The sequence below is a fragment of the Halichondria panicea genome, chromosome 10, assembly GCF_963675165.1.
Source record: "Halichondria panicea chromosome 10, odHalPani1.1, whole genome shotgun sequence".
Lineage (NCBI taxonomy): Eukaryota > Metazoa > Porifera > Demospongiae > Suberitida > Halichondriidae > Halichondria > Halichondria panicea.
Window position 1 is genome coordinate 5,199,858 of NC_087386.1, and position 26,360 is coordinate 5,226,217.

Genomic DNA, 26,360 nt, shown 5'->3' on the forward strand with positions numbered 1-26,360 from the left:
TGGTGATCATGGACCCCCCGGCCCTCAGGGACTCACTGGCCCCCCAGGCAGAGCTGGACCACTGGGACAAGACGGACCCCCCGGACCACAAGGACCCTCCGGAGCACAGGTATATACGTAACAGCATTAGAGCAAACACACTTAGTGGGCGCTGATCTGACAGCAGCATGTATATTGTATGTTGTGCTAGTTTCAGATAGTAACTAGGCATTATTAACTGATGGCTTTAAATTCCCATAGAGCAAGTCGAGAGAATTTTAGTTTTTAGTCTCCATAGTTGTGGTGTTTGTCTGAATTGTTGTGGTCATATTTTCTTCCTGTGCAAGTACAAAGTTGCTACACTAGGATGTAGCTTACCTGGCTTTACTGTACTGTACATTTGTCAATCCTGTGTAGGGAAATATTGGATACCCTGGACCCCCTGGTCCCCCCGGACCAGCTGGCCCCGTTGGTGATGCTGGACAACAAGGAGAGGACGGAGATAAGGGATCAGCTGGATTCCCTGTGAGAGTTTAATAATAGCACATGGCACTTTATAAAGCCAGCTAGGGTAGTCACGTACAAGCAGAATTTATAGAACTAAAATTGAAGAAAGAACAATGGCCAACAAATAAGCTTCTCTTGTGTACAGAATTTTATTTTAGTTTGGAGCCATGGGAGAATAAATTGAGTGTATAGGAAACATTTTAAAAACCTTGGACCCAATATCAGCCATGTACGTAGCTAGTACTGAATATATAATCACTCGCTATGCTCCCCCCTCCCCCCTCAGGGTGATAATGGCCTTCCCGGACCTAATGGTCTCCAAGGACCTCAAGCAATTTCTGGAGAGCCTGGAGATGCTGGACACAAGGGACCTCAGGGACCACCTGGACCACCCGTATGTTTGACACACCCACTAATACGTTACTGTAGCGATAGTACGTATAATAGTTGAAGCGTGCAATTACCATGCACCACTCCTTTTGTTAGGGACCCGCTGGCCCCATTGGTCTAGAAGGTATGCGAGGTAACTCTGGAGTAGGTGGAGACGATGGCGAGGCTGGACCCACAGGACCAGCTGGACCTGTTGGAGGATTCGGAGAAGAGGGAGCAGTCGGAGAGAAGGGACCCAATGGAGAGCCCGGACAACCTGTGAGGGCTCATACATAGTGATCATAGTTAAAATAGTAATTCCTTTGTGGTTATATACAATTACTGCATGGACTATAGTCTCTCTGATCTCCCCCTATGCCGTATATGCGTAGTTGTATGTATGAGCCTTTCTTTTACTAGTTAATTTTTTTTCTGTGAGAGCTGTATAATTATGTCATTGTCTGTTTCTCATTCCCTCAGGGCAAGAACGGTAACCCTGGATCATCTGGTGCCCCTGGGTCTCGTGGACCACCTGTGAGTACTCACTCGCCTTTCTATCACTTTTACTACTAACTTAGAGAGATTTTATGACGGTCAGTTTACCATAATTATTGTTCTAAACACGCACAGGGAGCCGCCAGTACTACCCCTGGAGGCGTTGGTGTTTCCGGACCACCTGGTGATGCCGTAAGTTATTCATCTATAATTATGTATTGTTATAGTAACAGTGTAGCTACAGAGTCAGCATTGCACGTAAATCATAGATTAATTCTGAACCTAAACCGGCTTGCGATGACGAAGGCCCTTAGCACTTTCTCTAAACAGGATAGTTGGGTTGTTAGTTGACAATGTGACTTCTTGAGTAGTACACCAGTCATTTCTGCTTATGCTCGTGATTACTGCTCTATGACTGTTTGTGTTACAGGGTAGAGCAGGTAGCCAAGGAAGCAGGGGACGACCTGGACCAAGCGGAGAAAATGTGAGTACTTTAATCAAAACATAACATGTAGTTATGTACTACCCACATCACCAACTGTATGATCAACAATATTCACCTTGTGAAGAGTTTTGGCTCTAATATTGTACCATTCTGCTGCAGGGAGAGCCCGGTGATTTCGGAGTTAGTGGACCTCCCGGACCTGATGGACAAAGGGTAAGTGTCGAGTTGCTATGGAACTTAAAACATTAAAACAGTATAGCATTAGTACAAAAAACGAAAGCTTGATTATCAGTATTTAACCTGTGTGCATGTACGTGTATGTATGTATATAGATTAAGTATACTAATTAATTATGGGTATAATAATTTATATAGGGAGCTCAAGGCCCAGCTGGCGAGCCTGGTTTCCCTGGTTTCGATGGAGACCCCGGTATCGACGGAGACGATGGCAAGCCTGGACCCAAGGGAACACAAGGTCCCGACGGCCCAAGAGGACCAGATGGCCCCAAGGGACCTAAGGGAGGAGAGGGTGTTCCCGGAGATGATGGACCCCAAGGACCTAGAGGAGATCCCGGTGATGGTGGTCAGAAGGGAGCTAGAGGACCAGCTGGAGATGATGGCGCTGATGGACAAGATGGTGTTCCTGGCAAGCAAGGACCTCAGGGTCTCAAGGGAGCCAAGGGAGACATGGGACAGAAGGTAGGGATGCTTGTATATACTTACTAGTTTTAGTTTTGTTAGAGTACATAATGTATACATTAACAATAAGCCTCCCTCACTGGCCTCCCCTGAGGAAGTGCGGCCTGGGATCAAGGCTAATTAACAATAAGCCTCCTTCACTGGCCTCCCCTGAGGAAGTGCAGCCTGGGATCGAGGCTAATTAACAATAATTATTATGGAGTATGGGTATATACTGTTGGAAGCATTGCTATGTTTTAATTGTGGTTTTTAATTCACTACACAGGGAGAAGTTGGAGACAAAGGTATCATTGGAGCTGATGGCCACAAAGGGCCTGTTGGTATGTCCGGAGCTCCTGGACCTGCCGGACCTGGGGGAGCACAAGGAGCCAAGGGACCCGTCGGTCACGAGGGCCCATCTGGTGCCGAAGGTATCCGAGGACCACCCGGACCCAAGGGACCCACTGGAGATAAGGGAGAACTTGGAGATAGAGGATTCGTTGGACCAGCTGGACCACCCGTGAGTAGACGCATTGTGCAATACTCGCCCTTAGGCTATTTACATATCGTAACAAGCTAAGGCTTCTCCTATTTCACGTGTTTGGTAAAATGTAGCATCAATTGTATACACATACATGTACATGTACGCACTGATATTCTAACACCACACTTAATATTTCACAGGGCCCCCCTGGCGCCCCTGCTGCCGGCTCCCTCCCAGACCCCCCAGAGCTTCCACTTGGTCGATTCTATCGTGGAGTGTCTGACGACGGACAAAATGTTGAGCTTGGCACTGTTGATAAGATCCTTGAGCTTCATAAGAAGATGAGCCATCTCCGAAACCCAGCTGGTACTCGAGAGTCACCTGTTCGATCTTGTGTGGACCTGTACTTGCAAGACTCTGAGATTGAGAACGGTGAGATCATGTGACCTGGTTTCCTAGGTCTCTCAAATAGTCAGCTATTTGCTCAGCTGTACCGATTTAGTGTACAAGGTCTCTTCTTAGTACTAGCTATAATTATGTACAACGATATGCAATTATTGTTGCAAATCAGGTAGTGGTGAAACTTAGTAGCAACTTTGCCTACAAGTATTTGCTTGTTACAGAGAAACCATATTCTGTGTGAGTAGCTTTTCACTTTTCCCTTTTCTCTTGCACAGGAGAGTACTGGATTGATCCCAATGGTGGTTGCAACTCTGACGCTATCCGTGTGTTCTGTAACTTCACCGGAGGTGTGGCCAAGACATGCATCGCCCCCCAGAAGAAGGAGGGAGAGAGGAAGAACTGGGCCGGAGAGTCTGCCTGGTTTAGCAAACTGTCTGGAGGATTCGAGGTACTTATTTTGGATTGTGAAACCTGTCAGTCTGTCAGTTTTTGGTGAATCCTACTTGTATACTTATCAGTGTGTTAGCATAGCAAGGTGGTTGGTGTATTGAGCATTCCGTGGTAAAACTCAAAGCCTAAGAAAAATGCGTGTGTACATTGTAGGACATAAATGACTTCTATAAAGACAGTTCTCCTGTAACCATGTCTATACTAACTGCCCTCCCTCACTGTATTTGCAGATGTCCTATGTGGTCACAAAGTCCCAGTTGGAGTCTCTTCGTGTTGGATCCCGATTTGGCACCCAGACCTTCACTTACCACTGCCGTAACTCAGCCGCCTCCGTTCTGTTCAAGACCCAGAACAACAAGGAGATCACACCAACTGGTGTTCTGTACGATGGATGCCAGGTGAGACCAATTAGTCCTTATCTTTTTGTATGTGAGAATCTTTGTTTTTGTTCTCCATTTTGGATCTGTGTCTAAGATCTTCCTAGTTTGTTCCTTAGTGTTAAGTACTAGTCTACTTATTTGCTTTTGGTTCTGTTGACTTGTTTTCAGAGCGCCAATTAACACTAGGCCACCAATTTTGATGTGGAGTGTTGATAGCATGGTATTTATTAACCACCAATATTTAGCATCAGGTGTTATTGGACACAAGCATTTTTTCGATGGTTGTGCTGTACAAGTCTACACTCTTAGAGATATATTGTGTTGCTAAATTGTTCACTCCCCCCCACCCCTCCTCCCTTCAGAGTCGACCCTCTCTGCCCGGTGCCTCTATCCTTGAGGTCAAGACCAAGAGAGTGGAGCAGCTGCCATTGAGAGACTTTGCAGCCACCGACTCTTCCGCTTCCAGCCAAGAGTTTGGCTTTGAGATGGGACCTGCCTGTTTCTACTAGCCTAGCTCCTGCTAGCTTCTATCTTCTAAGACAGAATATTAACTATGCAACTTTCAGTGTTTTTAAACCTAACAGTCATGTATGTACTGTGTAGAGTATGTAGTTGGTATTAATATTTTTATCTCTGAGTTATGTTGTTCTTTTGTTTAACACTGATGATTTCATATTTTAATCATTTTGAGCTAGAACCATTTACAAAACTCCTGTACTGAAATTCATAAAAAAATCATGCTATTTATTACATACAAGGAAGAGACAATAATTGAGAGCTTAGAGCAAAGCTCCTGCATGCAATTACTAGAATGGAGAATGGACAATATCAGATTCCCAAACAAGTGTGGTTAGGTGCAAACCTCAGCCAGCCTTTTGTTTCCTGTCTATTAGCTATTGAGCATTGTGGTGACGTCATAAAACGCAGGCCTTCCCCATTGTCTGAATACCATTCTGATATGCGCAATCCGCTGGAGCGACCTTTGAACCCCCCGAAAATCTGCTTGCTGCGAAATTCGCATGCAAAGAAGCTGTGCAGCTCGCTCACTCCTTCCGCCATTAGCAGAAGGAATACCGGCATCCCTATTAAATATCTACCTGCTTGAGCTATTTGCATGCAGCTGCACGTCTAGCTGTAGGCATGGCTCGTTTTGCAGTGTTTAGCTTGCTTGTACTATTGCTGTGCATTGTATCAACAAAGGCTACAGATGATTTTGCTGACTATTACAGTGAATCTGAATTGTCAAAGAGTGGATCGTCATTATACAATGGATCTGACTATGATGAAGACTATGAGTCTGGATCTGGGTCTGGTGACGATTATGATGATAATGAAGATGGGGATGAGGAAGACAGTGACCCAACAGTTGACCCAACAATAATACAGTGGACTGAAGACACTGATTTCTATGAAGATGGATTGTGTAAAGGACAATTTCCAACAAGTGAGTATGAGACACATGACAATCCTATATCTTCTACCAATCCCAAAATCAGTGAATTGGTAGTAACTCATATAGAAGTGTATAAGAGTATATACGCTTGCATGCATGCTCAGCCTAAGGTATACCATTCATTTTGTATTACAGTTTGCTATATGTAGCGATCAACGCCAATCAATATTCAAAATCGCCTTGACACAAAAATTGCAATACAAACAGAAGTGCACACCGACTTTTGACACCCTCAAACTTCTCGAAAATCAAAAGTCTAATTCAACTGCCACTTTAGTATCAAGTTGTTGTCCTCCTTTAGCTAGCAGTTATACCATAATTATAGGCAATCGCTTATGACAATAATTATGATAGTTTCGGTGGGCTTTATGCAGCTCTAATTCTTGCAAGGAAGGGTTTTATAGGATTTCCTTTAAGCAAGTTTTTGTCTAGTCCTTGCATGGACATTGTCCGTAAGGTTTACAAAACTCTCCTGTAGACGCAAATTCATCTGATTACTGATTATTGAATGGCATGAACATTGATCGCTGACTCTATACAGCTCAATATTCAATACATTGACAATAATTATGTATACATGCACATGCAGGTTCGTCGGATTATATGGTTGAGCTTATGTCATTCTCTCAAAATGAAGTTAATGAGAGAATAAGCAATGAAGAGTTGACCATTACTAGTGACAACTACGGTCAACTGGCAATGAGCACAGTTATCAAGCCCGGATTGATGGCCAAAGGCGGCGACAGATATGATGTGGACTCCCCTGGTGTGTGTCGAGGAAACTTCCCGTCCGACTATTCCATCTTAATCAAATTTTCATACAAGAAAGAAAAAATCAGCTTTAACTTCTTGAATATTACTGATCAGCTAACCGTTACATTAGACAACTGTGACCAAAACCAGCCACAATTGGTGGTTAACTTCCCATCCTGCCTGACAAGTCTTACCAATTCTTTGAATATCGAAAGCGGCGAATATCATAAGATCGGTATTCAAGTTCGCAATGGTACATTATCCGTCTACTTTGATTGCATAAAACTTGTCAATGATGTTGCAATCAATGATAATTGCCGTGTTCAATGCGATAAGGAGGTCAATGTCCACATGATGCAGCCAGATGTTTCTTCATCCTGCAACAGTGCTGCGGAAAAGGTCCGAGAAATGTGCAATATTTTATCTGTACTTATAATACGAATGTTTGTTTTGCAGGTCAATGTGAAAGTATCACAGCTAGCTTTTGTCCCAGATCCTCCGGAAGGAGCTGATCTTGACACCTATTATGCTCCCGCCGCCCAAGGTCTATGTTATGAGGATGGTGCATTCAATATAGACAACTGTGGAGAAGAGGTCAAACCTGCTGACATTCCTGAAGCTCAAAAGCAAGGAGGAGTTGTACTCGCCACCAATATCACTGACATTGTAAGTTAAATACGTACGGCTGTGAATACCATTCTGGCAATTAAAATTTGCTTTGTGTACATTAATAGGTTTACATAGTGGGAGACCCTGGAGAAAGTGGCCCTCGTGGAGCAAGTTTCCCAGGGGTGGTACGTTGTCAATCTCAGCGAAAATGAGTGCGCGCAGTCACCATAATTATTTATATCTCTCTTACAGCCAGGTAATACAGGGCCTGTTGGTAGAGAAGGAATATCTGTAAGTGCTGTACAATTTTATTCTGCATGTGCTTAGTACATTATGTGGAATACTACAAATGTCATAGTTTTTACCAAAGTAGTTTTTGTTGATTACTCTGTTTCGTCGTGTACTCTTCATGCTGTATGCCAATTATCCCAGGGTGATATCGGAACCGTTGGTCAGCCTGGAGGCTCTGGAAAGCCTGGAAATCCTGGTCCCCAGGGAGTGAATGGAGCTACTGGACCTACTGGTTTGCGAGGACCCCCTGGGCCTATACTGCTCACTGAGGTGAGTAAATACAACAATAATTATTATCTGAGAAATTCATAAAACAGTATAATTATATCTGCAATGGCTTAATTTTTCTTTTAACTATCACACACAGACTTCCAGTCAAAATCTTGGAGGCGGTGGCAAGGGACCTGTCAATCTTCTTCCTGGACCACTCCCAATTCCTGTTGGACAGCCAGGTCAACCTGGACCAAGGGGGCCAGAGGGAGGGTTCGGAATATATGTAAGAAGAAACTATTGGTCTAGTCTTGCTGTACAATAAATAATGGCATTGTGTATTGTAGGCAGTAAGTATGATAGGCAGCTCAAAAGGTATAATTATCCGAATCGTAATATGGCTCAGACACCACTGTTGCCATCTATTTTTGTGGCTGCCTTACAATGTGTATCGTATTTTTTATAGGGACCTCAAGGTTGGCCAGGCACACCAGGACCTGGTGGAGAGCAAGGAAGACCAGTAAGATACCATTTTAGTTGTGAAATTCGTCCATCCTTGCTTCTGTTTACAGGGTTCAAGAGGTCCACCTGGTCCAACGGGAAACCCTGGACCCGATGGAAGTCGTGTAAGCAATCCAGCAGCTTTTGTTGATTTGGCAGTTCTTACCATTCAAGCTTTTTTACTATGAGATTAAATTTCCTGCTTTAGCAGTTATCTTTATGCACTGATGTTGTATTCACAGGGTCACCCTGGAGTCGATGGAGACAAAGGAATTGGGGGACCACAAGGAGAAACTGTGAGTTCAAGTGACTATATATCAAGAAAAAATTAATGTATTCATTGCTTATCTGCAGGGTACGTCCGGCAAACCTGGATTTCAAGGTTCCATTGGAATCCCTGGCCACCCTGTAAGCAACTTGTTGAAATCTTATAATTATTATCATTGTGATTTGTTGTTGGCAAAAGCTGTACACGTAACTAATGAGATATACCAGTCAGACATTTTTTTCTTAGGGTCGTACCGGAAGTGAGGGTCAGTCTGGAGAAGATGGAGAGCCTGGAAAGCGAGGAGATCCTGGTCCCCTTGGTTACGGTGGACCACAGGGACAAGATGTATGTAGAGAGTAGTGCTGTCTTACACATTTTAATGCAACTATTTCCCGTCACCAATTAAGTACAATCTTCCCTCCCATAGGGTGTTGAAGGTTCCAGGGGAAACAGAGGACCCATTGGACCTCCTGGACCTCCAGTAAGCGGCGAATATTTTTACATGGTGTTGCGAGTTGAGCATTGTGATAATTGTATTCGTAGGGCTTCGCTGGTGATCGTGGCGTGCAAGGAATTCCAGGTGGTGTGGTAAGTGATGAGTCATTTAAGTTGTTGATATGTTTGAGTGTGTACCTATTATGTACTTATACCCCCCTCTCTGTTAGGGCCCACTAGGAGCTATTGGTCCACCTGGACCGCTAGGACCAAGAGGAGAAACGGTAAAGACGGCCTAATTTCTAAGCTAATTTTATGCATGCATCATAACGCTTTCTTGCCATCATTTTGGCATCAAAAACACTGCCTCTATTCTCTTCAACCACACAGGGACCGCCTGGTCGTGACGGCACCAACGGAGACTCAGGCTCATCTGTGAGTAGCTATTGCATTATAACTGTCGTTAGATTACACAAAATTGTGACACCCTCAGGGTCAAGATGGAACTGATGGTCGTCCAGGTTCCAGGGGATCAGCTGGAAGGAGAGGACTAGTGGGTCGCCCTGGACTAGATGGACCTCCAGGACCACCTGTAAGTGCTATTAGATCAGTAGCAACTTTCTCGTACTGTGAACATGAACTCATATTTCGATAGGTCATTTTAGTAATGTTGACTATTAACACACAGGGTGATGATGGTACAGTAGGATTTTCCGGCCCCCATGGGCCTCAGGGAGAGTATGGAGAGAGAGGTCCAACTGGTCCCAATGGAAAGAAGGGAGTATCAGGAGACTCTGGAACACCTGGTCTATATGGCCCCAAAGGTACTTAGTTTGATTCTTGCAGCAGAGTCTGAACAACTGCCACGAGTATATTAACCATCAGATTACACATAGTTCACCGGGTCACACTATTTTAATTCAACTCTTACAGGTGAACCTGGTAATCAAGGCCCCCTCGGGCGCTCAGGTATTCCGGGCAGAGATGGATCTGATGGTCAGAAAGGAGAACAAGGAGAGCCTGGTACCTCTGGCCCAGCAGGATCCATTGGCCCCCTCGGACCAACTGGCAACCCTGGTCTGCAAGGATTCAATGGACCAGCTGGATCTCCAGGATCTGAGGGAAATATTGGAGAGCCTGGAAGAGATGGAAAGCGTGGAGAGAGAGTGAGTAATGTAGTAGAGAAATATTTTTGTTTTGTTTCGTTAACGATTTTACCGAATACTAATTTACTTAATCAATGACCTTTACCTAATTTGTCTCTTATTTTTACTTTGATGACCGTTACCCACCCAGGGTCCTGCTGGCCAATCTGGTAGAGATGGTATCCCAGGATCTGAGGGAGACTTGGGAGAGAGGGGACCTTCTGGTGTGCCTGGTGTGGATGGAATAACTGTGAGTCCTCTATAGCTCAAGTAGAGATCAAGTAGAGAAGAGAAGCATTTGAGGACAGTGACAAAGTGAACCTGCAAATTCACGGAAATTTTTATGTCATTTTTCTGAAGAAATCCTCCATGCATATACAGGATTATGTTTCTAGTTATCTAGTTATATAATTATATGCTTTGATTGTGTTCAAAATGTTGTGTTCAAAAAGTGTCTGCAAACGTGCCAATAATTATGTGTATCTCACTGCAGGGAGGGACTGGAGAGAGAGGGTTTAGTGGAACACCTGGATCACCCGTACGTCTAATACTGGCGTTTAATTTAATTGGTCATGACATGATTTCTACAATTTGCCTCTAGGGTGCACAAGGTTCCAGTGGTGATTCAGGAAGCAGGGGAGGCCGAGGAACACAGGTGGGTGTGGTTAATCCTCGTGGTAGTAGTCTCATTCGATTGGTTGTTCTCGTTTCCAGGGTAACCCTGGTAGAAATGGTGATCGTGGATTCCAAGGCCCTCGTGGCACTAGGGGAGAGAATGGTATACCCGGACAGCTAGGACGACAGGGTGCCTCTGGACCACTGGTGTGTGTGTGTGATGTGTGTGGGAGTGAAGGGAGAGAATGGTGTACCCGGGTAGCTAGGACGACAGGGTGCCACTGGGCCACTGGTGTGTGTGTGTGTGTGTGTGTGTGTGTGTGTGTGTGTGTGTGTGTGTGATGTGTGTGAGGAGTGAAGGGAGAGAATGGTGTACCCGGGCAGCTAGGACGACAGGGTGCCTCTGGACCACTGGTGTGTGTGTGTAGTGTGTAGTGTGTGATGTGTGTAGTGCCTGTGATATGTGTAGTGTGTGTGGTGTGTGAGGGTGTCCGAAGCTCCTGATGCTGAGGATTGCAAATCTGAAGCTGTATAGGTACTCTTGGTGGTATTCTTAGTGGTAAAGAAAAGCTCTTCTAGATTTGTACCAATGATAGATAATGCACAATAATTATAGTGAGTCTGACATACAAATGGTGTGACTCATTGCTGTGTACTATGTGTGTGCAGGGAGAGGCTGGAGACCCTGGTATTCGTGGAGAGGCTGGTGCTCCTGGAAGACACGTACGATTGCTCCTGTCTAACTTCAGTACATTTTAATTATTGTTGTTGATTATAGGGTGACCCCGGTGTACATGGAGAGCTCGGTATACCTGGCCAGTCTGGAAATGCCGTACGTTCAAAACGCATTATGCCGTCTTTGTATGATTATGAGCTTAATAATGTTCTCGGTATTATATGACCTTTTATATCGTATTCCTTGTTTCATTCAGGGTGCTCCCGGAGAGCCTGGAGCTGTGGGCCCAGTAGGAGCTGTGGTGAGCAATAGTAGCAGTACTGTGTTATATTTAAATCATGCTACAAGAACCCTCCTCTCTCATGGTTTTAATCCTGGCCCCATCGTGCGTGTTGTTGAGTGTGTGTGAATTGTACTTTTTATTGTAGTACCGTACCATTAACGTACACTTATTGACCACGACTTGTTACTCGTACCCTCAGGGTCTCACAGGAGAGACTGGGTCCGACGGTCTGCCTGGAGAGGACGGAGAAAGAGGAGAGCCAGGACCAGGTGGACCTGACGGAGCAGCTGGACAACCAGTAAGATACATGTTGCATAGCATTCAGTAACAGTAATGTAATAATGATCACAATCAGTTTCCTGTGTTGACCTGGTAAAAAAGGAACAAAAATATTCGTTTATGTTGTCTGTTTGCCTTAGGGTTCCACAGGAACAGCTGGCAGTTTGGGACCAACTGGGCCACCAGGACCTTCTGTGAGTTACTTACAATTAGTACCATGATTGTGACCTTTGACCTTTGGTTACACCCACACACAGGGAAGTGATGGAGTGGACGGTACTAACGGGCGGGATGGAGACAGAGGAACTAGGGTGAGTGTCTCGGAAATTATTGAAAAGTTTCAAAATCTGACTATAAACTTGTAATAATTATGTTGAGTGAATGTGTTAACCTATACTGCAGGGTCAAGCAGGTGCTAAAGGGGAGGCAGGGGTCAGAGGTCAGGACGGAGCTAGAGTGAGTTTACTTACGCTTATGAGTCTTAACGTTTGAGCTGCTGTTATAAACTGATTGCTCCACCCCACCCCTCAGGGCAATGCAGGTCCCTCGGGTATAAAGGGCGGACGAGGTTTCGGTGGTCGCGTTGGATTACCGGGACGATTAGGAGCCCCTGGGCCGGGCGGAGAGCGGGGTCTAAAGGTCAGTAGGTGTGGTCACTTAAAGGAGTGCTGTGATTTATGCTAGATTGTGATATGCAGGGTACAATTGGACCATCTGGAGAACAAGGAGCTCGTGGGAGAAATGGAAATGGAGTAAGTTGCAGTTGCATGTACAGTATCATGTTATGAAGTCAATTGTCTTACTTAGAGACTGTGTGTGTGATGGCAGTGTGTGTGTATGAGTGTCGCATTCAATGTACTTAACGTGTGTATTGTACCTGTTCCTATAGGGAGTGCTCGGCCCCAATGGTCAGGAGGGCAGTAAGGGAGAGAAGGGAAACACTGCAGACGTGGGAGACAGAGGACCCAGTGGCAGGAGTGGTGTACTAGGATTCCCAGTACGTCACCTGTTTCCATTCAGTAACATAGTAACACGTTATATAGTGGCATATTTACATTCATTGGCTGTCATTTTAGAAGAACAGTCTAAATAAATCTAATTCACCCCCTCAGGCTTAGCGTTGATTTCCAGGCTTTTGTAATCTAGGCCACCGCAGGCTGAACTATAATTATGTTCGAGAATCGATGTATTTAATGATTCTTCCCCTTTCCTCTCCCTTTGTGACTCAGGGTACAGGAGGAGTGAAAGGTGACCGTGGTGTGCCTGGTGAGAGAGGAGACAGAGGTGTCTCTGGGAAGGATGGACTGCCGGGGGAGAGGGGTAGTTCTGGACTGGATGTGAGTGGACTGTGCAGTTGTTGTCAGTAGCTAAGCGTGTAAAAGATCGTTATAGATCACTTGTTGATCACGTATACGTTTAGGCGACTACGAAGCCAATTAGGTCTACTTGTCAGTTTAATTTCCTTCCTAGCAATAATTATGTTCATTGTACTCGATCGACTATTGAAAAACTGCACTGCTCTTATTCCCCGGCTGTACCTTCGTCACAGGGTTCTTCTGGTCGCCGTGGTGATCCAGGTCATTCGGGCGTTCCCGGCCAGCAGGGAGACATTGGTGACCAAGGAGACCAGGGTGCCGTGGGTGCTGCCGGTGCTAAGGGTGTGAGCGGGGCTCAGGGAGCATTCGGTAGCACTGGAAACACAGGGTCCAAGGGTATAAGAGGACCTGTTGGACTGACTGGACCGAGGGGACCCCCTGGAGTGTCCGTGAGTAGCAATAGTATAGTCAGTGAATGGACCCCCTGGAGTGTCCGTGAGTAGCAATAGCATAGTCAGTGAATGGACCCCCTGGAGTGGCCGTGAGTAGCAATAGTATAGTCAGTGAATTGAGTAGCAATAGTATAGTCAGTGAATAGACCCCCTGGAGTGTCCGTGAGTAGCTATAGTATAGTCAGTGAATGGACCCCTGGAGTGGCCGTGAGTAGCAATAGTATAGTCAGTGAATGGACCCCTGGAGTGGCCGTGAGTAGCAATAGTATAGTCAGTGAATAGACCCCCTGGAGTGGCCGTGAGTAGCTATAGTATAGTCAGTGAATGGACCCCCTGGAGTGTCCGTGAGTAGCTATAGTCAGTGAATGGGGAGTGACCGTGAGTAGCTACATGTACACCTATAGTTAGTATATCTACAGGACAGCACCCAGTGCTAAGTTGAATATTGTAACTATTGGTACTGTCTTGAGACTCAGCAAGCATGATTCTAGACAGCCTCTGTGGCGGACATTTTATTGCTCGAAATGTTCAAGTACTGCATTGACGTAGTCATCACTCTTGTGTCGTCATTGGAATCCATCTCATGCACATGATCCCATACTGTGTTCAGGGCACACCAGGTTCCCAAGGTGCACCTGGAGCAGTAGGATCCGAGGGAGCAAAGGGGTTCAGAGGACGTGATGGTAACCCAGGAACTGACGGAGAACCAGGAAGACCTGTACGTGACTTTAATTTTTTAATTTAGCGTTCCATAGAGAAAAATTGACCTTGTGACAAACAAGGATAATAGTGATGTTTGATTAATGTGTGGTTATTGTTTCATTATACATTATAAGTATGTGTTTACTGTTTCCATAGGGAGTGAATGGACCACCAGGAGTCAAGGGAGTCCAAGGTCTCGTTGGAGAGCAGGTACGATAGGTAGTTTGTGATCGATAGTGGGTATTTAAGAATCCTGTCTTGTCTTGGTCAGATACTGCACTTACAATGTATACTAGTAATAAGAAGTTTTTTTTAGGGATTAAAGTAATATTGACTTAGAGCACAGCGTAGTGATTCTTAAAGCTTCCTCTAGTTCACACACTTGTGTTTCAACAAAGGTTTTACTACGTTCAATAATAATTATTTGCTTGGTACATGTATAATGATTATACGAGACATCCTTCATTCTGTTTGTGTGTGTGTAGGGATTTTCTGGACCTCGAGGTTCTCAAGGCACCACTGGCTCTCGTGGTGATGTGGTGAGTTGAACAGCTGGTGTCATGTGATGGCCGCGTAGAAAGCTTTTTCTTACGTTTAGTTTCCCGTATTCAGTCCATCTATTTACGATATGCATACATGTACATGTAATTAGATTGTACGGCCAGCATGTAATGCATTCAAAGTGTTTCTCACAATGTGGAAAGAGCTTGCATTTGTCAGGATTTAACCTAGTACATGATACTGCACGTAGCTTCACTGATGTACGTTTTTGTTATTCATTGGAAGCACATGAAGTATATTTTTATGCTGAAATATTTATGTACCTAATCGAAGTCTATTTGTCCACTGTCCAGGGTCTGTTGGGTGACTCCGGTTCTGACGGCCCATTTGGAGACACAGGCCCCAAGGGCGTGAGGGGGCGTGGTGGTGCCTCCGGATCATCTGGAAGCAGAGGAGCTAGCGTGAGTTGTTCTCTTAGTGTATCCGACGTAGATGTACATGTACACATAAACACAGCCCCTCTGTAAGAATAGCATGTCCGTTTATCAATGGCATATAATTATTTTAACGAAGGCACTGTGTTTTAAATGGCAATTAAGAGAGTGATACTGACTGCTTTCATGGGATGGTTTTTTTTTAAAACACTATTAAATTTTATTTTCTTACATCTGCTAAGTATAACCCTCCCCCCCTCCTCTCTGTAGGGTACCAATGGTGCTCGTGGAGATCCAGGCTTCCCTGGAGTACCTGGACGAAGGGTGAGCTTTGTTCTGTACTCTTGTGCATGCCTACACCGCTTACTGCATGTTTGACAACTGTGTATGCTCTGTTATCATCCTACATTTACTTGTATCATATTCTAATGAATGCTCTTCATCTAGGGTGACGTTGGTCCCTTTGGAATTGAAGGCAACAAAGGACAAAAGGGAGATGATGTAAGGCAGTCGAAAATGTTCCATAATTATTGCTTTCCACAAATTAGATGGTACCTGAATTAATTATTATTACCCCTCAGGGCAGACAAGGTGAAACTGGCCACAAGGGTGACCTTGGACCCCCTGGTTTCATTGGTAGCGACGGATTCCCTGGACTATCCGGACCTCTAGGACCCTCGGGAACAACTGTACGTCACAGCTGTCCAAATAATTACTTGCAGGGGGAGTTTCCAACGCTTGAGAGCATTAATTAATTCGTGACGTTTAATTGTGCCTTAGTACAGTACAACGAGTATAGCCAGGCTAGTGCATGTCGGGGGTGTTGTATACGAGAAAGGCTGGTGGTGTATTGAATGATTTGTGTTTGTTGCTACCATGCAGGGAGATGCTGGCAGACCTGGTATACCCGGAACTGACGGAGCTTCAGGAGTACACGTACGTTGTCTTGTGTACTGCATGTGTGTACATGTACCATACGTGTATGTACGTAGTTTAACTAGACAAGTTTTGTTATAAACTAAAATGCACTGTTGTTAACCTTGTCTTGCCCCCCCCCCCCACATAGGGACCCCGTGGAGAGGACGGCTACAGAGGAATCCCTGTGAGTTAGTCTATCTAAGACCACTAACTTCTCATAGAATATTATTATCTTATAATTATTATAACAGCTTAGTACATAATAATTATATGCAGTCTTACTTTACCTCGATGCTTCTTTTGTCTCGTAGGGAGACCAAGGTGTTCCCGGGTACCCTGGATTAAGTGTGAGTAAAATTCTGAGACTGCCTTCTGTTTCACTTCATCCTACTAATCTTAGTAGCTCTATTGTTAGTGTGTTAATTACCCCCCCCCCCACACACATGCATGTGTAGGGAGAACCTGGACCAGCTGCTGTGAGTGCCGATACCTCAAAGAAATCGTTCTACATCTCCGGAGACGAAGAACACGTAAACACGGTGAGTGAGAATATTGAATAATCTGCGATAAGTGACTTGAATACATGCATGCACTCTCTAATCCGTCTCGTATACTGTTGCTATCATGTGATTGTCATGTGACTACCTACTGTTGCTCTCATGTGATTGTCATGTGACTACCTACTATTGCTCTCACGTGATTGTCATGTGACTACCTACAGATGCTCACGATGGTGATTGAGTTGGACAACATGACGAGGACAGTTGAGCTACTGAGGAGTCCTGATGGCAGCCGACAGTTCCCTGCTACCTCCTGCTGTGACCTCAAGGAGCAGCACCCTAACACTAAGAGCGGTGAGTTCTTTACAACTACGCTATTCTTGATCACGATAAATATATCCCTAAAAGACTCATCGCTACGACATAATTATATAGCTCTCGTGTAGTTGTTTGTCAGCCATTGTTACATAACTCTAAAGTTAGTGTTAAACCGGGATTATCAGTCTGTTTTCTTATTGTACCTGTTTCTCATGAATTAGTCTCGTTCTTTGTCACGGTATACAGGTGTGTACTGGATTGACCCCAATGGAGGCTGTAACATGGACAGCTTCCAAGTCGAGTGTGACTTTGAGGATGGCAAGTGTGCCACCTGCATCGACACAGCCAAGATGGTGAGTCAGGTGACCACTGTATTTGGGTAGACAAACCACCTCTGTAGACAATTGTGTACTGCAGTATGACTTGTAGTGTCATGTGTATACCGGCCAATTTAGTAGAAACACTCTACTGTAATAGAAAGTGTTGCTTTTTTAGACAACTTTGTGCTTGATAGCCAAATGTTGGTACAGTTTAACTGTGTCATGTGACTTATCTCCTTGGTATTCCCTCTGTAGGATTCCTCCCTGAGAAATATCCAAGTAGAACAAGAGAGTTACTGGTCACTCAGCTCAGTCATTGGCAGAGTGAGTCCAAGTGCAATTTTAGAACTTCATAAAATTGATAATATTTTTTTATTAAGTGAGCAAGAATCAATTGGTTTGCTGAAACAAGGTCTCAGTATACGTCGACCCCTCTGTAGCTGTTAATACAGAGGTGGCCTTTGTTAGAGGTTCTTGTGTACAAAAACAATTCATTTGATACCTACATTGTATGTGCCTGGCCTCTTTATACATTGCATCCCAGCTGGGCCTTCAGGGATGGCCGTAGATAGATAGTTTTACTGTATAATAATTTTTACAACAGCCACTAACGTATTGTTCCTCTTCCCTTCCCCTCCAGTTCACGTACTCAGTTAGCAAGGCCCAGCTCAAGATGCTGCAGGTCACAAGCAACCAGGCACAACAGACAGTCACCATACAGTGCAGGAACGTGGGCACCGCCTCCAACCCCGCCTCATTCACTGGATTCAGGAGAGGAGTCAGTCTGCACCCAAATACACTCTCAAATGGATGTGAGGTAATGAGATTTATGGCCTCTGTCTTTAACTAGAAATGTATAGCGGGTTATTCAAGGCACTAAATTTATGCGGATTGCTCAAACTAAATATTTCGCGAATTTTATTTTCGAGGATTAGAGGTTCAAATGACCACACCCCTACAGTAGAGATGTATTTCAACCGGTCAATTTTTGAGGTTCAGGGTCAATCCTTGAAAACTTCGAGCATTTAGTGCCTCGAAAATATCCAGCAACATGTGTATGGTAGCATCTTGTAGCTTGTGTGCATTGAGATAGTTACATGTATCTTATACAGATGTTACAGGGTCTAGGGCCAGTGAATCAGTCTTAGTGAATGATGTACACATACGCTAAAAAACACTTCTGTACAATTTTACACGTGCTTTCATCGTTTCTTCATTTCCAGGAGTCTACAAGTAGCAGGGGCTCAAGTGTGTACAGTTTCAGCACCACCAAACCACGGCAACTACCTGTCACAGACGTACAGATGTGGCTGGGACGAGATAGCAACGAGGCCATCGGCGTTGAATTAGGACCTGTCTGTTTCTCACACTAACTATTCTCTTTTATGTCATATCTAGGGTAGATTGAGAACTTCGATTGCCATCTCTTTGTATTGTTTTCACGCATGGTGTTGTTTTGACAGCAACTACTCTGTATTATCTCTCTGTGTATAATAAAGACTCACTGTGTTAACGTTATGAGTTTGTGATGCATGTTTAACATTGAAAAATAAAAACATTCCTATTTTGAGGATTACTAATCAGCCAACACTCTTGCTACATAATACGTACATTTTATGACCAATGTAAAATTATGATGAAAGCACCGCGGGTGCTGATGCCTCGGTGGAGGTGCTAAAGCTACATAGCATAAATAGCTAGCTTTTATACACACATTGATTATAATTATCATGATTAATTTTGCTGCATGCAGAATCCAGAATCGCAGGGAAACTCAAAGAGTGGGTAATGATCGACGATGATCGTTGTTAAAACGATCGATGCCAAAAGTTCAAGTCTAAAATTAATGGCTGCAAGTCAACAGAGCCTTGCAGCTCTCTTCTCACCCTTGCAGGTACCAATAGCTAGCGTTCTAGTGCAGAGTTAACTAATAAGTAGAGTAGCAACACTCGGTGAACAAGTTTTGCTACGGACTCTTCTGAAAAGGCTGCAATGGCATTCCAAGTAAGCAAAACTAGGCATAACTCGAGAACGAAGCTTTATTTTGCAAATCCACAAATACCAAGCCAAGAAAACATGACTAGAAGCCTATAGAAACTCTTACTTGCACTTCATTGATCCTTGAGCAGCTGAAACAGTCTACACACACAGACACACACACAAACACAAACACACCACCGTATACCTCGCTTGCGCATGCGCACCGAGGCATAATAAGGATAATTTGGGCAATGTTGTGTATGAACTTTGACCCACACATGGCGCACTGCGAAGATTTTAATATAATTATAATACAGCTGGAGTAGCTAGCTATAGCTAGCTGTGTACTGAGCATGAGCTGAGCTTGAGGTCGATACGTCCTTAATTGGTACATGGTATACATGGTGTATATAGCTATACATGTACATGTATCTACTAGTTTCATGAAAGGCATCAACTTCACTATTCTCTGAAAATGGTAAGAGTTCCTATAATAATAATAATTTACTGAAAATTCGGACTAGAGTCATGTGTGTCCACCTTACCTTGCAGACACACCTAATCAGCAATGATGGCTACACTTCTGTGGTCAAGATTGAACCCACCCCCTGCATGATGCCACACCCCCAAACTCATGGACCCCCTGTGGAGACGTACACGTACACCCCAACACACCATTGGCCCACTACTCATCAATTACCAGCAACTCCAAACGAATATCCATTGGTTCCAAATGTTCCTCAACAAACTCAGCCGTATTCCACACTACGAATCAAAACAGAACCTACTGATTTTTCGGTTGTGTCTCAATTAAGACCGCGAACAAGTAGCTTCTACATACCCGCTGTGAAATCCAAACTCTCCACACCTCTCCTAGATGGTCGCCTCCCATCAGCTTTGTGGGAGCCCAGTATGGAAGAGAGAAAAATGAGCAAGAGTGCACTAAAAGTGAAACGAAAAGTGAAACGAAGTGTAGAGAGTAAAGTGCTCAGACGAAATGCCAGAAAAGCTAGGTACAGGCAGGAACAATTACTACAACCACAAGAAGATCGTAGATTAAACAGTAAAGTGAGCGGGCTATGCTCATATTACAGGAACGATCCCTATAGTATTTTGCAAATTATTCTGGATCATTATACTCATGAGAAAATCATCGAAATCTACGTGGCCGTGGTTCCGACTTCTAATATGAAAAGTTACGTAAAGCTATTGGTTAGGAATGGACTGTTGAAATTCAACCTAACCATTCCTAGCGCTATGGAACCGGGTGCGTCAGGTACCAGTGGTCCATCACATACTCCTCAAATACCAGTGACTCAAAACGAATATCCACCAGTTCCGAATGCTCTCCAACAAACTCAGCCGTTATCCACATCACAAATCAAAACAGAACCCGTGGAGGCTTCGGTCACACTGCAAAGAGCTACTGATCCTCACACCCTCACACCTTCACAACTGCCCACTCACACCCTGCCCACGACTAGCTTCTTCACACCTGCTGTGAAATCCGAACTCTCCACACCTCTCCTAGACAGAAGCCTCCCACCAGCTTCGTGGGAGCCCATTATGGAAGAGGAAAAAATGACCAAGAGTGCAAAAAGAAAGGCGAAACGGAGACTAAAGTTGGAGCAGGAAGACGAATGGCTTCAAAAAACACAAGAAGCTCGTGATTTAATCAAGAAAAAATTACTAAAACAACAAGAAACTAGTAAATTAAAGGTGAAAGTAGTAAATCTATGCTCACAGAACAAGGACAATCCTCACAAGATTTTGCAAATTTTTCTGGAACATTATACTCACGAGAAAATCTTATTTTACTTGACTATCAAGTGTAAAATGAGACCATACATACAGCTTTTGATTGAAAAAGGACTGTTAGCGTTACACCTGACCATTCCTAGCGCTATAGACACCAATCAACCGGGACCATCAGATACGAGTGTTCCTCCTGTCACTCGATCACATGGATGGAGCACTAATCAACCGGGACCATCAAGTACGAGTATTCCTGTCACTCGATCCCATGGATGGAGTGGGAATGATGCACAAGAGAGCAGCTGCAATGTTGTGAAGATAGAGTTTCCATTAGCAGAACGTTATGAGCTTTGAAGTAGATTCATGGTGTCAGCAATCGCTCGTTTATGAAACAGCCAGAAATAATTATGACGAAACTAACTATTAAATGCAGTGTTGTAGATTCAAACTTAGAACATTATGTTTATTAAAGAAGTGTGCAAGAAACTAACTCTGTATTTATGCTTACGTATAACAAGACTAAACAACGTGACATTGGGACTGCTTTGGATATTATTCTCCTATGTCATATTCTGTATTAGCTATAATTATAAATAGCATGCATCTCTTTGTGTTGTTGTTTTGACAGCTTATTAATACTGTGTATGGGAGGTGATTACCACCAAAATTAGCAGTAAAAAATAGGTGTTTTAAAAAAATGGTGCTGTTTTTTTTACAGAGGTGCATGTGTTTTAAAATGGTACTTTTTTTTTTACGGAGGGTTTTAAAAAAATGGTGCTGTTTTTTTACAGAGGGTTTTAAAGAAATTGTGCTGTTTTTTTACAGAGGTGTGTTTTAGTGGTGTAATTTTTGTAGAGTTTTTCATTTTGTAAGACAGGTTCCTTTTGCAGAGAGGTGTATTTTGTAGAGAGATGTTTGTTGTGTTTCAGAAAGCAATGCAGAGCACACTGTAGGGAGATCTTCTTTCTTGCCTCCACTTTTAAGCATATGGTGGAGGCAAAAAAGAAGGAGGTGTCTATGGGATTTAGAAGCCCAAAAGGCACTGATTTAGTGTCCCGAGCAGTGTAGATCTTCATGCATTCAGGCTCCTGTGCCTAGAGTGGGTAGTTGTAAAGAGGTCGATGAACACTGTTTGATGATGCCTCAGCGTCAATGCAATATTCAAGATTTCTCCGGGACTCGTCAATTGGTAGACTGGGCCGGCTATGTGCAATGAGTGTTACCAATGAGTGTTACTCTTGGTACCATTGCTCATGTATCGGCATCAGTCGATTATTCTTTGAGAGGCACACAGAAGAAGATTCACTGCATTATTTATCCATTATGTGTTTACTGCAGTGACGACCATTGCCTATTCACCTCGAAAAAGTGGTCAGGTTGAAACCTGACTGGTGGCTACGGCCCTGCGGCTGATAAATGTGTGTAGTAAGTTGTGGAATTGCACAGCTGCACCGCTAGCTAAAGATTTGGCAAATCTAATTATGTGGTTTCAGACATCTGTCCACTAACCACTTATCAATGCAAACAGCCACTCAGGCTGCTGCACAAGTTGTACGTGTATGGGTAATTTCCAGACAATATATATATCGACTGGTCCACGAGACTAGGATTGAAGGGGGGTTGGCGATGGATATTAGTGTAGTTTGACCTCCTCTCTTTGATCAACAGCTAAAAATAGCAACAAACAGTTTCTTAGCTATGAAATGTACCATCAAAACTAGGTATAAACAAGGGCGTGTAAATATAATCAAGAGTGTTGAACTACAGTAACAGCATTTGCCTTGTATTGCGTCATCACTTGATAGTAATAATGACAATAATAATTATATAGAAGTACAATGCAAAGGCAAATAAGAGTTAGTGGCAGAGTGTCTCGGAAGTGGCCAGGTTAATCTGTGGGGTAGTGATAGCCCGACCCTGCGACAATCCCGAATAGCCCTCTGGTAATTACTCGTAATCACTTGATAGTAATCAGTACTAATTTGTTATGTTAGCAACACTTCCCAGAAACCGCACATGCTGATTCACAGTTCCTGATATGAAACAAAGTGCTACAAACCACAGACCACAGTTACTCAATACTCAACACTCAACAGGCCTCATTCATTGAATAGTGACAACAGTGATGACGCAATTTAAGGCAAATACGGTTTCACATTTACTACAGGAGTTCAACACTCTTACTCTTATCTACTCTTGAGAGAATACATCCTCTGGGAATCACTAGGCCTTGCCCAATTTTATGCTAGCATAATTTTGAGACTAATAGGTGCAGTGGAGCATTGAGCATTATGCCAGCCTAATAGGCAAAAAATATTAGCCTATTAGCCTCAATAGCATAAGCAGTGCTAATAGTTGACCTTTACACTTCTGAGCACATGGTCCACGTGGTGGCTAGTAGTATAGTGGCTACTGAGTATATACATATGGAAGGTGCTAGTAGATCAGTTGACTATTTTCCAAGATTTCTTTCACCAATATATAGTTCCTTAGAAGAATATATAGAAGCATGTGATGTTGCAGTATAATTCTCGTTGATGATTTTTTTAAGACTATATAATGGGTAATAATTATTAGTAAGAATTAGGTACAATGCATGAGACTTGGAGACAAGACTAATAGGCAAAATTTTGAGCATAATTGGGCAAGGTCTAGTAATCACTCGTAGCTACATGACCACAATCCCCGACACCATAACACACTGAGCAAGCACTTGAGATATTAAGATTAAGAGGGGACCAACTTATATCTACTAGGACATACCAACCGCAGACAGCAATTGTGTTTTAGGGCAAACATAAATAATAAAGTCGTTGCCTCATGTTGATGATATCACTATAATATATAGTCTGTCCCAGTTCATCATCATGCTTGGCAATAGTTGCATAGCTAATATTTACATTTAGGCCACTGCAACTTTGACTTTAGTTTCCCGTCCTACTCCCTCATTATCTCACCTCATGGATTTTCCATTATTGACCTTTGTACCTTGTTATTATGACATTATTGCATTACGTAATAATGCCAAAAAATGGGCTTTCTTGCTAATGCTGACTGAACATTTCAAATTAAACGGTTATTTGTGAATTTTGTAATTAATTTTTGATTTTTAATTATATTCATAGTAATAGATAATGGTAATAGACAGCTCGTTCTCATCAAAACTTCAAAATTTTCTGACGAGAAACTAAAGTCAAATTTGCAGTGGCCTTATCGTGAGTTTCTCATTCACACTCTCATACACTGGTTGGAAGGGCTCCGACATAGTACACAACGGGTAGTCATATTCTTGTGGAGAGAAGGGAGTAGTGAGGGTGTTGGGTTGAGTCATCTCAAACACGCCATACACCACATTGTGCTGACATTGTATATCATTATCAACTGTTTCTCCTCCTTTAACTGCAGCGAGAGGATCAAGTTATTGTACAATACACACACACACACACACACACACTGAAGATAGACCTACCGTATTGTGATGATTTCTTATTTTTGAGGATAATCACTATGAGAACAGCTATGACTGCAATCAGTACAATGCCGACTAGTCCCCCCACTACTCCACCAATTATAATAGCTGTTGCATCATATGATCTAGCATCTGAAGCAAATAGAAAGCAAACTTGATGAAAGCCTTATCACAATATTTTTATCTTATTAATAAGCAACATGAGGTAAACATTCTCCCACTTGCAAGTCAGTGTTTACCTTGTATACTGCACATCTCTCCAGTGAAGCCAGACACACACTCACAACTGAACGAGTTGACACCATCCACACACACACCAGTTCCACTGCAGTTCCTATTCACACAATCATCAATGTCAGTCTCACAATAAGCACCAGTGTAGCCAGGATCACAGTCACATAGGAACATGTTCACCATGTCAATACAACCACCATTTCCACTGCATTTCATATCTACACAATCATCAATGTCAGTCTCACATCTCTGTCCAGTGTAGCCAGGATCACATGAGCAGGTGAATGTGGCTATTCCATGAGAGCAATTCCCACGGCCACTGCACACACTCTCCATTAGTAAGCACTCATCAATATCATCCTCACAATCAGCACCAGTATAGCCAGCATTGCAGACACAGGTGTAAGAGTTGACCTCATTCATACAGTCACCATTTCCACTGCAGCTCTGCCCCTCGCAATTATCAATGTCCTCACAATCAGCACCAGTATAGCCAGGATCACAGACACAGGTGTAGAAATCAACGCCATTGTTACATGTTCCTCTCGTATTGCAGTTTCTGTTGAAGCAAAAGTTTTGACTCTCACAGTTTGCACCAAAGTAGGGAGAGTTACAGTTGCAAGTGAAACTATTAAATCCATTCACACATGTTCTTCTGTCACTGCATGTGACAGAATTGGATTCACAATGATCAAGTATATCACAACTACTTCCGGAGTAGAATGGAGCACATAACACTGTTATTCTAACATTGATAGAAGGATTGTTAGTTGATGAGGCAGTTAATGTGGTTGTCGATCCCACTGCAAGACTCAATTCAAAGCGATACCTTGCAATAACATCATCTGGTGAATTGTTATCAGAATCAGTAACTTGTATGTAAAGCTGAGCACTCTGCAATAACAAGAGATGATGAAATACAATAACACAGTGATCATTACCTCCCAGGCTGTCGATATTCCAGTCAGAAGGAATGGATTAGGGAGTCCTAGTGCAGTAGGTTGTGAGAAATCAATGTCTGCCCCATCAGGGCTAACGCTACTGACTAGAGTAAATCCGGAAGTAGCATTGGAGCACCCTATAGCAGTACTGGCACGTGGCATCAGACAGTAGATGAAGTAGGTGTCACAGCGCTCCCCTCCGCTACATAGTCCATTGCCTGGTTCAGAATCACAACATTGACCATCAGAGCGTGTGTTGGATGGATGAATATAGGAGATCATCCTCACTTGCACCACATAGTTTGCAGACACCAGTACACTGAGCTGCAAGCATTGGGACTCTCAACTGCAGCTACTGACTATTATACCACTCACCTTCCCCAGCAATACTACACACAGGCAGCTCATATACACAAGAACACTCATTCTCAGCACCTAGCAGTATTACTAGAATGTTTTGCGAGCATCAATAGCAGCGTTGATGAGCTTGCATCCTACAACATTATATACGTAAGTACTCTGGTTTCTGGACCATTCTGCGCATGTGTAGTAGAAATAATGAGATAGAAATGCAGTAATGGACAGAATCCGGTAATAAAATTTAATGCCGGCGGTGGACCAGAAGCCAGTCTCACTTGGAGTGGCCTAAGTGCTTGGCAACCTAACAAGGCAAAATAATAATTTATGTCTTCGTACAGGATGTTCTTTCATGACCTGTAGCCTTTTCTTGGAGCACATTCCATTGGGTATAAATCACCCTACACATGACCACAATCCCCACACCATGTACAGAAATTGCATTGGGAGCAAAAAT

The 26,360-nt window shown here is 43.5% G+C and overlaps 3 protein-coding genes across 3 annotated transcripts; 2 read left to right on the top strand and 1 right to left on the bottom strand.

Annotated features, from left to right (window-relative positions):
- Positions 1-18,747, top strand: LOC135342488 (uncharacterized; the record flags this gene model as incomplete). Its single annotated transcript, XM_064539218.1, is given in 65 exon segments — positions 1-109; positions 397-504; positions 773-880; positions 973-1,134; positions 1,336-1,389; positions 1,486-1,542; positions 1,781-1,834; positions 1,955-2,008; positions 2,170-2,493; positions 2,759-2,992; positions 3,157-3,388; positions 3,634-3,806; positions 4,039-4,206; positions 4,551-4,696; positions 5,283-5,632; positions 6,231-6,793; positions 6,851-7,060; positions 7,129-7,188; positions 7,256-7,294; positions 7,436-7,564; positions 7,662-7,790; positions 7,971-8,024; positions 8,077-8,130; positions 8,248-8,301; positions 8,360-8,413; positions 8,520-8,618; positions 8,701-8,754; positions 8,817-8,861; positions 8,939-8,992; positions 9,099-9,143; positions 9,202-9,300; positions 9,397-9,532; positions 9,642-9,874; positions 10,005-10,103; positions 10,347-10,391; positions 10,455-10,508; positions 10,568-10,675; positions 11,138-11,191; positions 11,247-11,300; positions 11,401-11,445; positions 11,627-11,725; positions 11,847-11,900; positions 11,964-12,017; positions 12,109-12,162; positions 12,238-12,345; positions 12,405-12,458; positions 12,596-12,703; positions 12,936-13,043; positions 13,256-13,471; positions 14,085-14,192; positions 14,333-14,386; positions 14,662-14,715; positions 15,031-15,138; positions 15,382-15,435; positions 15,559-15,612; positions 15,693-15,800; positions 15,994-16,047; positions 16,178-16,213; positions 16,341-16,376; positions 16,485-16,568; positions 16,751-16,883; positions 17,094-17,200; positions 17,423-17,491; positions 17,808-17,984; positions 18,391-18,747. Coding segments are annotated over 65 exon segments (7,144 nt in total), but the record flags the coding sequence as incomplete, so codon positions are not given.
- Positions 18,748-19,424: 677 nt separating this feature from the next.
- On the top strand, positions 19,425-21,445 carry LOC135342666 (uncharacterized). Its single transcript, XM_064539466.1, has 2 exons — positions 19,425-19,625; positions 19,700-21,445. Exons 1-2 carry the CDS (start codon positions 19,623-19,625, stop codon positions 21,254-21,256), a joined length of 1,560 nt encoding a protein of 519 aa, XP_064395536.1. The 5' UTR covers positions 19,425-19,622; the 3' UTR covers positions 21,257-21,445.
- A 2,533-nt stretch (positions 21,446-23,978) lies between these two features.
- Positions 23,979-26,110, bottom strand: LOC135342259 (delta-like protein C). The gene is made up of 5 exons (XM_064538955.1): positions 25,922-26,110; positions 25,547-25,870; positions 24,611-25,499; positions 24,372-24,503; positions 23,979-24,301 (listed from the first exon to the last, which is right to left on the bottom strand). Exons 1-5 carry the CDS (start codon positions 25,970-25,972, stop codon positions 24,096-24,098), a joined length of 1,602 nt encoding a protein of 533 aa, XP_064395025.1. The 5' UTR covers positions 25,973-26,110; the 3' UTR covers positions 23,979-24,095.
- Positions 26,111-26,360: the final 250 nt, after the last annotated feature.